The sequence below is a fragment of the Oncorhynchus masou genome, chromosome 29 (assembly GCF_036934945.1).
Source record: "Oncorhynchus masou masou isolate Uvic2021 chromosome 29, UVic_Omas_1.1, whole genome shotgun sequence".
NCBI classification, from domain to species: Eukaryota; Metazoa; Chordata; class Actinopteri; order Salmoniformes; family Salmonidae; genus Oncorhynchus; species Oncorhynchus masou.
The window spans coordinates 24934138-24946548 of record NC_088240.1 but is presented as its reverse complement, the minus strand read 5'-3'; the positions used below and the strand labels follow the sequence as shown (position 1 = coordinate 24946548).

Below are 12411 nucleotides of genomic sequence, written 5' to 3'. Positions count from 1 at the left end.
AGTCAATGCACGGGGTGCGCTTCTTCACCAAACTAGATCGCAGGAGCGATACAACCTGGTGCGTATCCGGGAGGGAGACGAGTGGAAGACGGCTTTCAGTACCACCTCAGGGCACTATGAGTACCTTGTCATGACGTACGGGTTGATGAATGCGCCATCAGTCTTCCAAGCCTTTGTAGACGAGATTTTCAGGGACCTGCATGGGCAGGGTGTAGTGGTGTATATTGATGACATTCGGATATACTCTGCTACACGCGCCAAGCATGTGTCCCTGTTGTGCAGGGTGCTTGGTCACCTGTTGGAGCATGACCTATACGTCAAGGCTGAGAAATGCCTGACCTTCCAGCAGTCCGTCTCCTTCCTTGGGTATCGCATTCCCACCTCAGGGGTGGAGATGGAGAGTGACTGCATTTCAGCCGTGCGTAATTGGGCTTTTAGTCACCTGAGGGCTCTGTTTACCTCGGCTCCCGTGCTGGCCCATCCGGATCCCTATTTGGCGTTCATAGTGGAGGTGGACACGTCCGAGGCTAAGAAAGGAGCTGTGCTCTCTCAACGCTCGGGTACGCCATCGAAGCTCCGCCCCTGTGTCTTCTTCTCAAAGAAGCTCAGCTCGGCGGAGTGAAACTAAGACGTGGGGGACCGGGAGCTGTTTGCTGTCGTCAAGGCCTTGAAGGCATGGAGACATTGGCTTGAGGGGGCTAAACACCCTTTTCTCATCTGGACTGACCACCGCAATCTGGAGTACATCCAGGCAGCGAGGAGACTGAACCCTCACCAGGCAAGGTGGGCCATGTTTTTCACCCATTTTGTGTTCACTCTTTCCTGTAGACCAGGCTCCCAGAACGTGAAGGCAGACGAATTGTCCCGGCTGTATGACACAGAGGAGCGGCCCATGGATCCCACTACCATACTCCACGCCTCCTGCCTGGTGGCGCCGGTAGTGTGGGAGCTGGACGCAGACATTGAGCAGGCATTACGTGCAGAGCCCGCTCCCCTCCAGTGTCCCGCTGGGCGTCTGTAAGTCCTGTCTGCTGTTCGTGACCGGTTGATCTATTGGGCCCACACGTCACCCTCCTCTAGTCATCCTGGGATCGGTCGGACAGTGCGCTGTTTGAGCGGGAGGTACTGGTTGCATACCTTGGCTAAGGACGTGAGGGTTTATGTTTCCTCCTGCTCAGTGTGCGCCCAGTGTAATGCTCCTAGGCACCTGCCCAGAGGGAAGCTACACCCCTTACCCGTTCCACAACGGCCTTGATCGCACCTGTCGGTGGATTTTCTTACTGATCTTCCCCCCTCACAGGGTAACACCGCCATCCTGGTTGTTGTTGATTGTTTCTCTAAGTCCTGTAGTCTCCTCCTTCTGCCCGGTCTCCCTACGGCGCTACAGACTGCGGAGGCCTTGTTTATGCACGTCTTCCTGCACTACGGGGTGCCTGGGGATATAGTGTCTGATCGAAGTCCCCAGTTCACGTCTAGGGTCTGGAAGGTGTTCATGGAACGTCTGGGGGTCTCGATCAGCCTTACCTCAGGTTTTCACCCCGAGAGTAACGGGCAGGTGGAGAGAGTAAACCAGGATGTGGGCAGGTTTCTGCGGTTCACCACAGTGAGGCCCCGGTGTTCGCACCTGGCTCTCGACCTGAAACCTGCCCCTCCGCCTGCCCTGCCGGAAGCTAGGTCCGTGGTTTGTTGGGCCATTTAAAGTCCTGAGGAGAGTGATTGAGGTTTGTTATAGGTTACAGCTTCCCCCAGATTACCGTATTAACCCCTCGTTCCATATGTCTCTCCTCAGGCCGGTGGTGGCTGGTCCGCTCCAGGAGTCTGAGGTGCGGGAGGTTCCTCCGCCCCCTCTGGACATCGAGGGGACCCCGGCTTACTCCGTTCGCTCCATACTGGATTCGAGGCGTCGGGCGAGGGGCCTTCAGTATCTCGTGGAGTGGGAGAGGTACGGTCCGGAGGAAAGGTGCTCGGTGCCGGTCAAGGACGTGTTGGACCCTTCAATGCTGCAGGAGTTCCACCGTCTTCGTCCAGATCGCCCTGCACCTCGCCCTCCGGGTCGTCCCCGAGGCCGGTGTGGCGCGCACTGTTGGAGCCGCATGTCAAGGGGGGGGGGTACTGTCACGACTTCCGCCGAAGTCGGTCCCTCTCCTTGTTTGGGCCGGTCTTCTAGCCATCGCCGATCCACCTTTCATTTTCCATTTGTTTTGTCTTGTCTTCCCACACACCTAGTTTCAATTCCATCATTACATGTTGTGTATTTAACCCTCTGTTCCCCCCATGTCCTTGTCCAGAATTGTTTATTGTAGTGCTTGTGCACGTTATGCTGGTGTGTAACATGTTTTGTTTACCCATTGAGTTAGTGTTCTGTTTACGGTGGTTTTGTTTATTAAACTGCGCCGTTGTAAATCAGTTTTTGCTCTCCTGCGCCTGACGTCTCTGCCCCCAGTACGCATCCCCTACAGTTTCAGTGTTATTCCAACCACATAGTGTGGAAATATAAATAAAACACAGGAAATGCACTGGGCCTTTAAGGCAAGACAACATTCATTTTCAGCTGTGAGACAGTGTGTTTGGAGTCATTTAGTCAATAAAACAATATTCACTGTCTGAAAGAACAGGGACAGGTGATTTGACTCCTAGGGTTCCCCTGACATTTGACTCATTTGTGCCATGTCCCTGGAACTGGTCATGTTGCTATGTGCTAATGTCATACTCCGTTATAGCCATGTCTCTCTGTGAGGCTAATTGACACACTGCTGAATGACTCACACCTTCACTCAATTAGGCGTTAACACTCTCTACTCCCTCAGAGGTTAATACCGAGCAATGGCAGGGAGAGTGAGGTGGATATTGTAACATTTACCGACAGGTCTAAAACACAGGAAGGATTGGGAGCAAATAACTAGTATATAATTAAGGAAACTCAACCATTTGTGTGATGTTAACTTTTACTACTCAGCTGAGTGTGTGTAGGAGTTCAGGATCAAATCACATCAAATACTTGTGTAAAATTAAACTGAAATGGATGAATCATGGGAGATTCCATTTGAAGTGCAGTGCCTGAGGCAAATCTTTTTCCTCAGCCATCCCCATAGTCCCATGAAGGCCAATGGCAAATCGGAGACTAGATGCAGCCTAACACTAGTGTGTTGGATTGCTGCACTGTGGGAGAGGTGCATCACTGTCCTTTGAGTCCTTCACTGAAATGGGTTAGGTCATCACTTTGTGTCTTATTGTTGTGCATCCATCTCTCCCCCAGCTGTTGTTTGCTCGCTGTTTGACAGGTCTGACCAAGGGAGGGCTTACTTAATCCTTACTAGAGAGCACAATACCCACACAACACAAACAGATCCTTTCAAGGACACAAATACACACACTCTCTCTCACTCAATGTAACACACACACACACACACACACATACACACGTAGGGCCGGCTCCAGGAATAAGCGACATAAGCGGTCGCTTAGGGCCCCCGGCCGCTGGGAACTCGTTCGTGGTCTCAGCTTACTGTTGAGAGTTAAAATAGCAGAATATACAAGGTGCAAGTTCAACATTTTGCTGTGCATCAGCAGGTTTTCTCTTGTTTTGTCAGTCACTAACAGTCACTCATTTAGCCATGTCAGCTAGCAATTTTTAGATTGGTAAGTTAGTCTAGCTAGTTATCTAAAGTTTAATCATGGCCGAATACCGACAGGATACGTGTCCTTGGGCCCGGGCCAAAAGGGGGCCCCCATTGATTTTGTTAGACACTCTCACTCATATCATTAACATGGCATAATGCATGGCAAAATGTGTAGAATTAGCTTTAAAGCTGCAAAAATGTCACTCTGCCCGATGGCAAAATGACTAGAACGCAAAAAACAACAGGTTTAATTGGTGTTTTGTATTCTGATATTTACGAAGGAGCAAGTGAAGAGTTTATTTCCAAAACATTATATCCATCAATGTTTCATCAGACATTATTGCTTATCAGTACCTTCATGTGTGTGTAAGATATTACTGTTCTCAGATTTTTTTATTCATAGATTTTAGATGTGTATGAAAATTAGATTTTTTGCCAAACTCTATACTTAACAGCCTTAATTCATCGGGTCATGTACAAGGTGTTAAAAGCATTCCACAGGGATGCTGACCCATGTTGACGCCAATGCTTCCTACAGTTGCGTCAAGTTGGCTGGATGCCCTTTGAGTGGTGGCCATTGTTGATAGATACAGGAAAATGTTGAGCGTGGAAAAACCCAGCAGCATTGCAGTTCATGACAAACCGGTACTCCTGGCACCTACTACCATACCCTGTTCAAAGGCACCTAAGCCATTCACCCTCTGAATGGCACACATACACAATCCATGTCTCAACTGTCTCAAGGTATTTAACCTGTCTCCTCCCCTTCATCTGCACTGATTGAAATGGATTTAATAAGTCAAATTAATAGGGGATAGCTTTCACCTGGATTCACCTGGTCATTCTATGTCATGGAAAGAGCAGGTGTTCACAATGTTTAGCTGAAATGGAATGTTCTATCCTATATATTTGACTGGGATATGGTGTTGTCTCACCTAGCAATCTTAGCATGAATGCACTTACTGTAAGTCGCTCTGAATAAGAGCATCTGCTAAATGACTCAAATTTAAAATGTAAATGTTTTACATACAGATCTCATATTACTGTAATGAATTGAGGTACCTAGCAGAACTATGTATCTGGAAGTGAAGCAGATAAACATATAGCATTTAGCAAAAAAAAACGTGATTATTTGTCTCTCTGATATTAAACCATCAAAATTTCAAACAAATACATGTCTGCCATTGAACAACCCCATGCCATGATTAGATAATGAAAAAACACACCAACATTTTTCATAATTTCTTTAAACAATAACATCTAATTTACCAACATTTATGAAAATGGATATATAACGTTTTTGAATGAAACTCTTCGTGTGCTATCATTGAACAGAGGAGCAATGAGTTCTGTGACGTGAACACTTGCGTCAATGTAACACTCAATAGTCATGCAGTGTCAAGCATATGCAAATGTTTTAATCCTTGTACAGTGTGATTGCCCTGAAAATAACAGCAACAGCAAAAACAGGAATCTAGTGATGAAGAGGCCATTTGAGAGAGATGGTGGCCCTCTAGAGGACTCTTTATACCCTGAGACAGTCTCAGCGCTGCACATACAAAACAAGGTTCACTCTTGATGGGGAATATGAGCATAGGCTATCAGTCGGCTGCACTATCTCTCATTCCACCTCTCTCCTTTTTGGCATTTCTTTCTCTGCATCTCCCCCTCTATCACTCTCATGTGAGGTTTTAGCTTTATGTGTGGAATCTCTCTGGAGTTTCCTGTGGGAACAGTGGAAGCCATTAATAGAGTTGAACAGGAAAGGTTCCTGTTGATGACTAGCGGTGATTAGATCAGTAGGTGATCAGTTGGACTAATTAATTAAATGCAGGGGGCTGATCAATGCCGAGGGTCAAGTCATCCCAGACAGTACACCCCTTTCTGTTTGTGCATTAATGTGTTTGCTTGAGTGTATGCTATTTTGTTTGTATGTCAGTCTGTGTGTGTGGCTGTGGGATGATTGTGGGGATGATTGCTGTCTCAAATGCTTTTGTGTGACGTGTGCTGTTTTACTAGTGTGGTGGTGATTGGGAAAGCATCTGATTGTTGATTGTAAGTTTCCATGAGGGAAACAAGAACACAAAATATTCCTCCACAATGAATGTCATTCAAATAAAAAACTGAGGAAAGATAGACACACACACAAAACACACACAAGGGTGTCCATCATGTCTCTGGGTTGGCTGTAGTTGGTCCCTCAGTCCAGATGAAAGTGCTGGCAAATCGATACAATGGCTTATTAAGGGTATAAATCTCCCCCACCTGTCTGTGAGGCTCATCTCTAAAATGAACTGAAGAGTCCTTTCCAATATGGTTGATATAACATACAATCACTGCTCAGGGGACCTATAACAAAGACAAACATACAGTAAAGACCCGTTCTAAATGTAATGATCAATATGTGGAGCTGAAGTGTAACTGCAAAAGCTCTTGTTTTTCTATTTGTTCCATCATAGAGCGAAGTGACTATAGGATTTCATAAGCATTCATAACCATGTTATATGCAACCATAACTACTAATTAACACAAACTGAACTGACCCAGAATAGAGACGTTATATGTTCGAGGGTGGGGGTCTGGGTCTCCCCCTTGAGTGTTCTACGCTATTTTCCATTCAAGGACCACCGGGCAGGGACAGCTAATCCACAGTCTCTCTGGAATATTATTTCAGATTCATCCAGGAGGAACTCGATCCACTGACCCACACATTCAGCTTTCATGCTTACACAGGGAAACCGGGCCCCAGCAGTCACAATAACTCTCTGTAGTCAATCTAATAAAAAATACTAATTTATCAGTAAATGTACACAACACTGATAAATTGATGTAGTGAGATTAGAGGAGACAAATTATATGATAATAAATGTTGACATTTCAACTCTGTGTCACTTCCACAGGATCACAGAGTAAAAAGGTTAACACAGTTAGGCCTACATAATACATTTATTTGGTAGCCTACTTCATGGTTTTGACTGACTGAACATGAGCATCATCTGGTCATCCAAAGATAATTTCCTATAATCAAGTGCACTGGGAAAAAAATGGAGACCAATTTTATAACCTCCATTTTGATTTTATATTCAGTGGCATCCTGTTTTTGATGAATTTATTTTATTTAGTTTCCGATCTAAATGTATCTAAAAACCATTATCAAAATTGACTTACACAAGTTGTTATTGTCTGACAGGCGAGAGAGAGGACACCTGCGCTCTAAGACTCAGATGATGATCAAGGAGACCAGTGGGACGTTGATTGGTCACTTCTACGTGGGAGATGATGCTTCTCCCATCAAAGTTATAGCCTATATAATTCTCTCGGTTGAGAAAGTCATTAGTGTTCAGTTCTAGGACCTGATTTTGCGATTTAACAAGACTGACTCCTGCAGCACCAAACCACACACAGAGAAGCTAAACTCTCACCAAAGCGCATGAGAATCTGATAGCTCGAGATGAGCGCAACGTATCTGCGACAACTTTGCCTCCTTCATTTGGTCTGGTGCCTTGGATGTTGGAAGGTGACAGGTGAGAGAATATTATTTATATAATTTCAATTAACTTCAATATAACTTATTTTAAACTAATCATTTAATTGTAAGTCTTCTAAAAATGTTTTTCAACATTCAATTGATTTCTCTTTTGGTTTAGCTATTCATTGATATTGTTGATAATAGTTGACAATTACATGCATTTTGTTCATGTTGATGTTGATTATAGATTAATAACATTATAAATATATTCTTTTTAAACTGACAATTTTCTATCTATTTTTAGAAGCTAATCCCAGCAAAGAGTGTGAACATGGAATTGTTTTGACAAAGGTATGGGAAAAAGGCTACATTTACACAGGCAGCCCGATTCAGATTATTTCCCGCTAATTGGTCTATTAAACCAATCAGATCAGCTGAGAAAAAGATCTGATGTGATTGGTCAAAAGACCAATTAATGAAAAAAAAGATCAGAATTGGGCATTGTGAAATTAGTTTTTAAAACAAATAGATTATTGTGAAATTAGTTTTCAAACAAATAATTATTAATTTATTACCATTACATTCCCTTATTTGATAACAGAGTCAACATTTTGAAGGTGTACTAGACACAAAACTATCAATATGTGCCTTGAATGCGAATCACTCTGGCTGTGTTTAGACAGGCAGTCCAATTCTGATGTTTTTTTCACTAATTGGTCTTTTCATCTATCAACCCTGAAAAAGATCTGATGTGAAAAGATCTGTGATTTGTCAAAAGACCAATTAGCGGAAAAAATATCAGAACTTGGCCTCCCTGTCTATGAGCGGCCTTAAAGACGCTGCATTGGCCGTGAATCGTTTACATTGATACGACCTCTGCAGATGTCGGGGCATTCATTATTTTTGCAGCACATAGCTGTTGAGTTGAGCTGTGAAGGAAGTTGTCAAGGAAGTGAGTTTGTGTTTATACACCACCTACCGTCAACCAATCATGTCAATGCGGAGCTATACAGAGCTATACGGAGCACTCTGCATTGTTACAAAAATTGGGAGGCACATGGCATTGCAGTACGGAACTCAATTTGGCCTCTGCATGCCTACGGAGCCTCTGACCACATATCCGGATCAAGCATAAATTGGCTTTCGGTCTGTATCTTCGGTTATCTTTACACAGGCAGCCCAATTCAGATCTTTTGGCCAATAATTGGGTAAAATATCAGAATTGGGCTACCTGTGTAAACGCAGCCTCTCACTGTTTGAAAATCATGGGTTGCTTTATTTGCACACCTTTAGAAAAATCTATTCTGCGTCTGAGTAGGTGGTCTGCAGGTAATTCCATTCAAATTAAATGGTTTTATTGTGGTGGCTGGGGCAGGGTAGATGTGTTGAGGGGGTAGAGAACACAGAAGTGAGTCACACTGTAACTTGAATTAGACTGGTGGGGGATGAGACCTGAGGGGCATAAGAACATTTATGACTTTAACCTGCTCTCATCAGCTGGATACACAGGTTACAGAGACATGATTATTACTTTGCAACCTGTATAGTATAGTACATAATGGATTCATGTCCAACAGATTTAAGGTTTTCTTGGGTTTAGTGATGTCTTATAGACTTATGTTTGATCGCCATTGGTTTGCCTGCTGCAGGGTCCTGGGATCCAGACTGATGTGGGAGATATGTTGAGAGATCAGAATGAGGTAAGGCTAAGTAACTGCATGACTCAATCTTATCACAAATAATTTATAATATCAGTTCTGTCAGGATGCTTACTCTCTCCCTTTCCCTCTTCTCTCACAGAAGCAAGTTCAGAATGTATTCAAAAGAGTAAGTTCCTCAACAATATGAAAATGTTATTCCTACCCTGTACATATATACCGTATCCTTCTTTGGAACAGTGTGTTTACTTCGTATATTCTCTTTTTGCCAGTTCCTGTTCCACTATTCAAAGGCAAACTCAGTAGGCTCTATACAGCATGCGGTAAGTAAAGGAAGACTCCTTACTGTACAAATTGGCAACTTGCAATGCTTTCGGAACGTATTCAGACCCCTTGACTTTTTTCCACATTTTGTTACGGTAAAGCCTTCTTCTAACATGGATTCAGTAAAAAAAATCCTCTTCAATCTACACATAATACCCCATAATGACAAAGGGAAAACAGGTTTTTAGAAATGTTTGCAAATGTATTAAAAATTGTAAAAAACAGATACCTTATTTGCGTAAGTATTCCGACCCTTTGCTTTTATACTCGAAATTGACCTCAGGTGCATCCTGATTCCATTGATCATCTTTGAGATGTTTCTACAACTTGATGGGAGCCCAACTGTGGTCAATTCAATTGATTGATTTGGAAAGGCACACACCTGTCTATATAAGGTTCAATAGTTGACTGTCACGTCCTGACCATAGAGAACCTTTATTTTCTATGGTGGAGTAGGTCAGTGCTTGACTGGGGGGTGTTCTAGTTTATTATTTCTATGTGGGGTTCTAGGTTTAATTTTCTATGTTGGTGATTTGTATGATATCCAATTAGAGGCAGCTGGTAATCGTTGTCTCTAATTGGGGATCATATTTAAGTAGTGTTGTTCCCACCTGTGTTGGTGGGATATTGAATTTTGTATTTTGAGTAAGTGTATGTAGCACCTCTGTTGTCACGGTTTGTTGTTCGTTTCTTGTTTTGTTTAAAGTTTCACGTTTAATAAATTATGTGGAACTCACCATCCGCTGTGCCTTGGTCCTTTTCTACAAACGATCGTGACATTGACAGTGAATGTCAGAGCAAAAACCAAGCCATGAGGTCGAAGGAATTGCCCGTAGAGCTCCGAGACAGGATTGTGTCGAGGCAGAGATCTGGGGAAGGGTACCAAAGCATTTCTCTGGCATTGAAGGTCCCCTCTGAAAGCTCGGCAATGAAAAAACTGACATTTACTCCTGAGGTGATGACCTGTTGCCCCCTCTACAACCACTGTGATTATTTTTGACCCTGCTGGTCATCTATGAACGTTTGAACATCTTGAAGAACAATCTGGCCTTAAATGGCCATGTACTATTATAATCTCCACCCGGCACAGCCAGAAGAGGACCGTCCACCCCTCAGAGCCTGGTTCCTCTCTAGGTTTCTTCCTAGGGAGTTTTTCCTAGCCACTGTGCTTCTACATCTGCATTACTTGCTGTTTGGGGATTTAGGCTGGGTTTCTGTATAGCACTTTGTGACATCTGCTGATGTAAAAAGGGCTTTAGAAATACATTTGATTGATTGATTAATTGATTTAAGAACACAGTGGCCTCCATCATTCTCAAATGGAAGAACTTTGGAACCACTAAGACTTTTCCTAGAGCTGGTCGCATAGCCAAACTTGGTCAGGGAGGTGACCAAGAACCCGATGGTCACTCTGACGGAGCTCCAGAGTTCCTCTGTGGAGATGGGAGAACCTTCCAGAAGAACAATTATCTCTGCAGCACTCCACCCATCAGACCTTCATGCTAGTTGCCAGACGGAAGCCACTCCTCAGTAAAAGGCACATGACAGCCCACTTGGAGTTAAAGGACTCTGACCATAAGAAACAAGATTCTCTGGTCTGATGAAACCAAGATTGAATTATTTGGCCTGAATAACAAGCGTCTTGTCTGGGGTTAACCTGGCACCATCCCTCCATGAAGCATGGAGGTGGCAGCATCAGGCTGTGGGGATGTTTTTCAGTGGCAGAGACTGGGAGACTAGTCAGGATCTAGGGAAAGAGGAACAGAGCAAAGTACATAGAGATCCTTGATGAAAACCTGCTCCAGAGCGCTCAGGACCTCAGACTGGGGCGAAGGTTCACCTTCCAACAGGACAACAACCCTAAGCACATGTGACCGATGTGAAATGGCTAGCTAGTTAGCGGTGGTGCGAGCTAATAGCGTTTTGATTGGTGATGTCACTCGCTCTGAGACCTTGAAATAGTGGTTCCTCTTGCACTGCGGCTTTTGTGGCGCGATGGGTAATGATGCTTGGTGAATTACTGATGTGTGCAGAGGGTCCCTGGTTCAAGCCGAGGTTGGGGCGAGGAGAGGGACGGAAGTGATACTGTTACACACACAGCCAAAACATAGGAGTGGCTTTGGGATTTCTCGGAATATCCTTGAGTGGCCCAGCCAGAACCCGGACTTGATCCCGATCTAACATCTCTGGAGAGACCTGAAAATGATAGCTTGAGGATCTGCAGAGAAGAATGGGAGAAACTCACCAAATACAGGTGTGCCAAGCTTGTAGCGTCATACCCAAGACAACTCAATGCTGTAATTGCTGCCAAAGGTGCATCAACAAAGCACTGAATACTTATATGTAATAGTTCCATTTTTTTTATACATTTGCAAACATTTCTAAAAACCGTTTTTTGCTTTGTCATTATGGGGTATTGTGTGTAGATTGATGAGGGGGGGGGGGGGGGGGACATATTTTAGAATAAGGCTAACCTAACAAAATGTGTAAAAAGTCAAGGGGTCTGAATATTTTCCAAATGCACTGCATCTTTAGATTATAATATTGCAACATTATGCAATTGATTGGTCTAACAGGCCTTTCCCTCTCTAGTCCCATTCAGTGCACCCACTGATGCGCCTGTCACCAAAACTGTCTCAGAGGAGAAAGAAGCAGCTCCTGCTTTTGGTAAGAATCCTGTACCTTTTCAACTTGAATGGTTAGCAGAATAATATTATTGAAGCTCAAGTTTAGGAAACTGAAAAAGTTCCTTTGAGACAGTGTTATTCCCTATCAGTGATGCAGAGGACCACAGCCTGCCCACTGGGCACAGACGTCAGTTCAACATCTAGTTATTCATTTAGTTTGTTGAGTTATCAAATAACATGATTTCAATGTAAACAAAACATTTACCATGTAATTGGATTTAGGTTAAAAGTTTGGTGAAAGAGAACTCCCTTACATTGATTACTTTTTGCAAATCCAATTAGTTTTCCACATTGAGTCAACCAGTTTTTACAGTGGGTGAGGCCAGTCAGTAAGGCTCAATCAAGGCATACATAAATGTATTTAAGACAACGCAGTATATGGAACCTCAGTCCGGTGTTAGAACCATTATTTTAAGGAAGACAATTCAAATGTACCAAAACTATAACTGAGGCTTTCGCTCTTCCCTATTACACAGAAGCTCCGGGGATCTCCCTGAAGGTGTGATGTAAAAATCTGACTGTGGAATAACTTGAAGGCAGACACCAGCAAGCTGCATACCCCTGAACACAAAATGGTGGACAGACAGAAGCAGCATTCTCAGCTCTCGCTGGACTTGATATTTGAGAAATAAATTAAGATAAATGTGACTGCA

The 12411-nt window shown here is 43.7% G+C and overlaps 1 protein-coding gene across 1 annotated transcript in view; it reads left to right on the top strand.

The window, feature by feature from the left end:
• Positions 1-12411, top strand: part of LOC135519248 (neuromedin-U-like) — a 25503-nt gene extending 13092 nt beyond the window's left edge. Inside the window, exons 2-8 of the mRNA XM_064944367.1 lie at positions 6811-7144; positions 7394-7440; positions 8739-8789; positions 8890-8916; positions 9020-9070; positions 11664-11738; positions 12235-12411. Coding sequence (XP_064800439.1) covers positions 7072-7144; positions 7394-7440; positions 8739-8789; positions 8890-8916; positions 9020-9070; positions 11664-11738; positions 12235-12255 — 345 coding nt within the window. The 5' untranslated portion in view covers positions 6811-7071 and the 3' untranslated portion in view covers positions 12256-12411. The remainder of the gene's footprint in view (positions 1-6810; positions 7145-7393; positions 7441-8738; positions 8790-8889; positions 8917-9019; positions 9071-11663; positions 11739-12234) is intronic.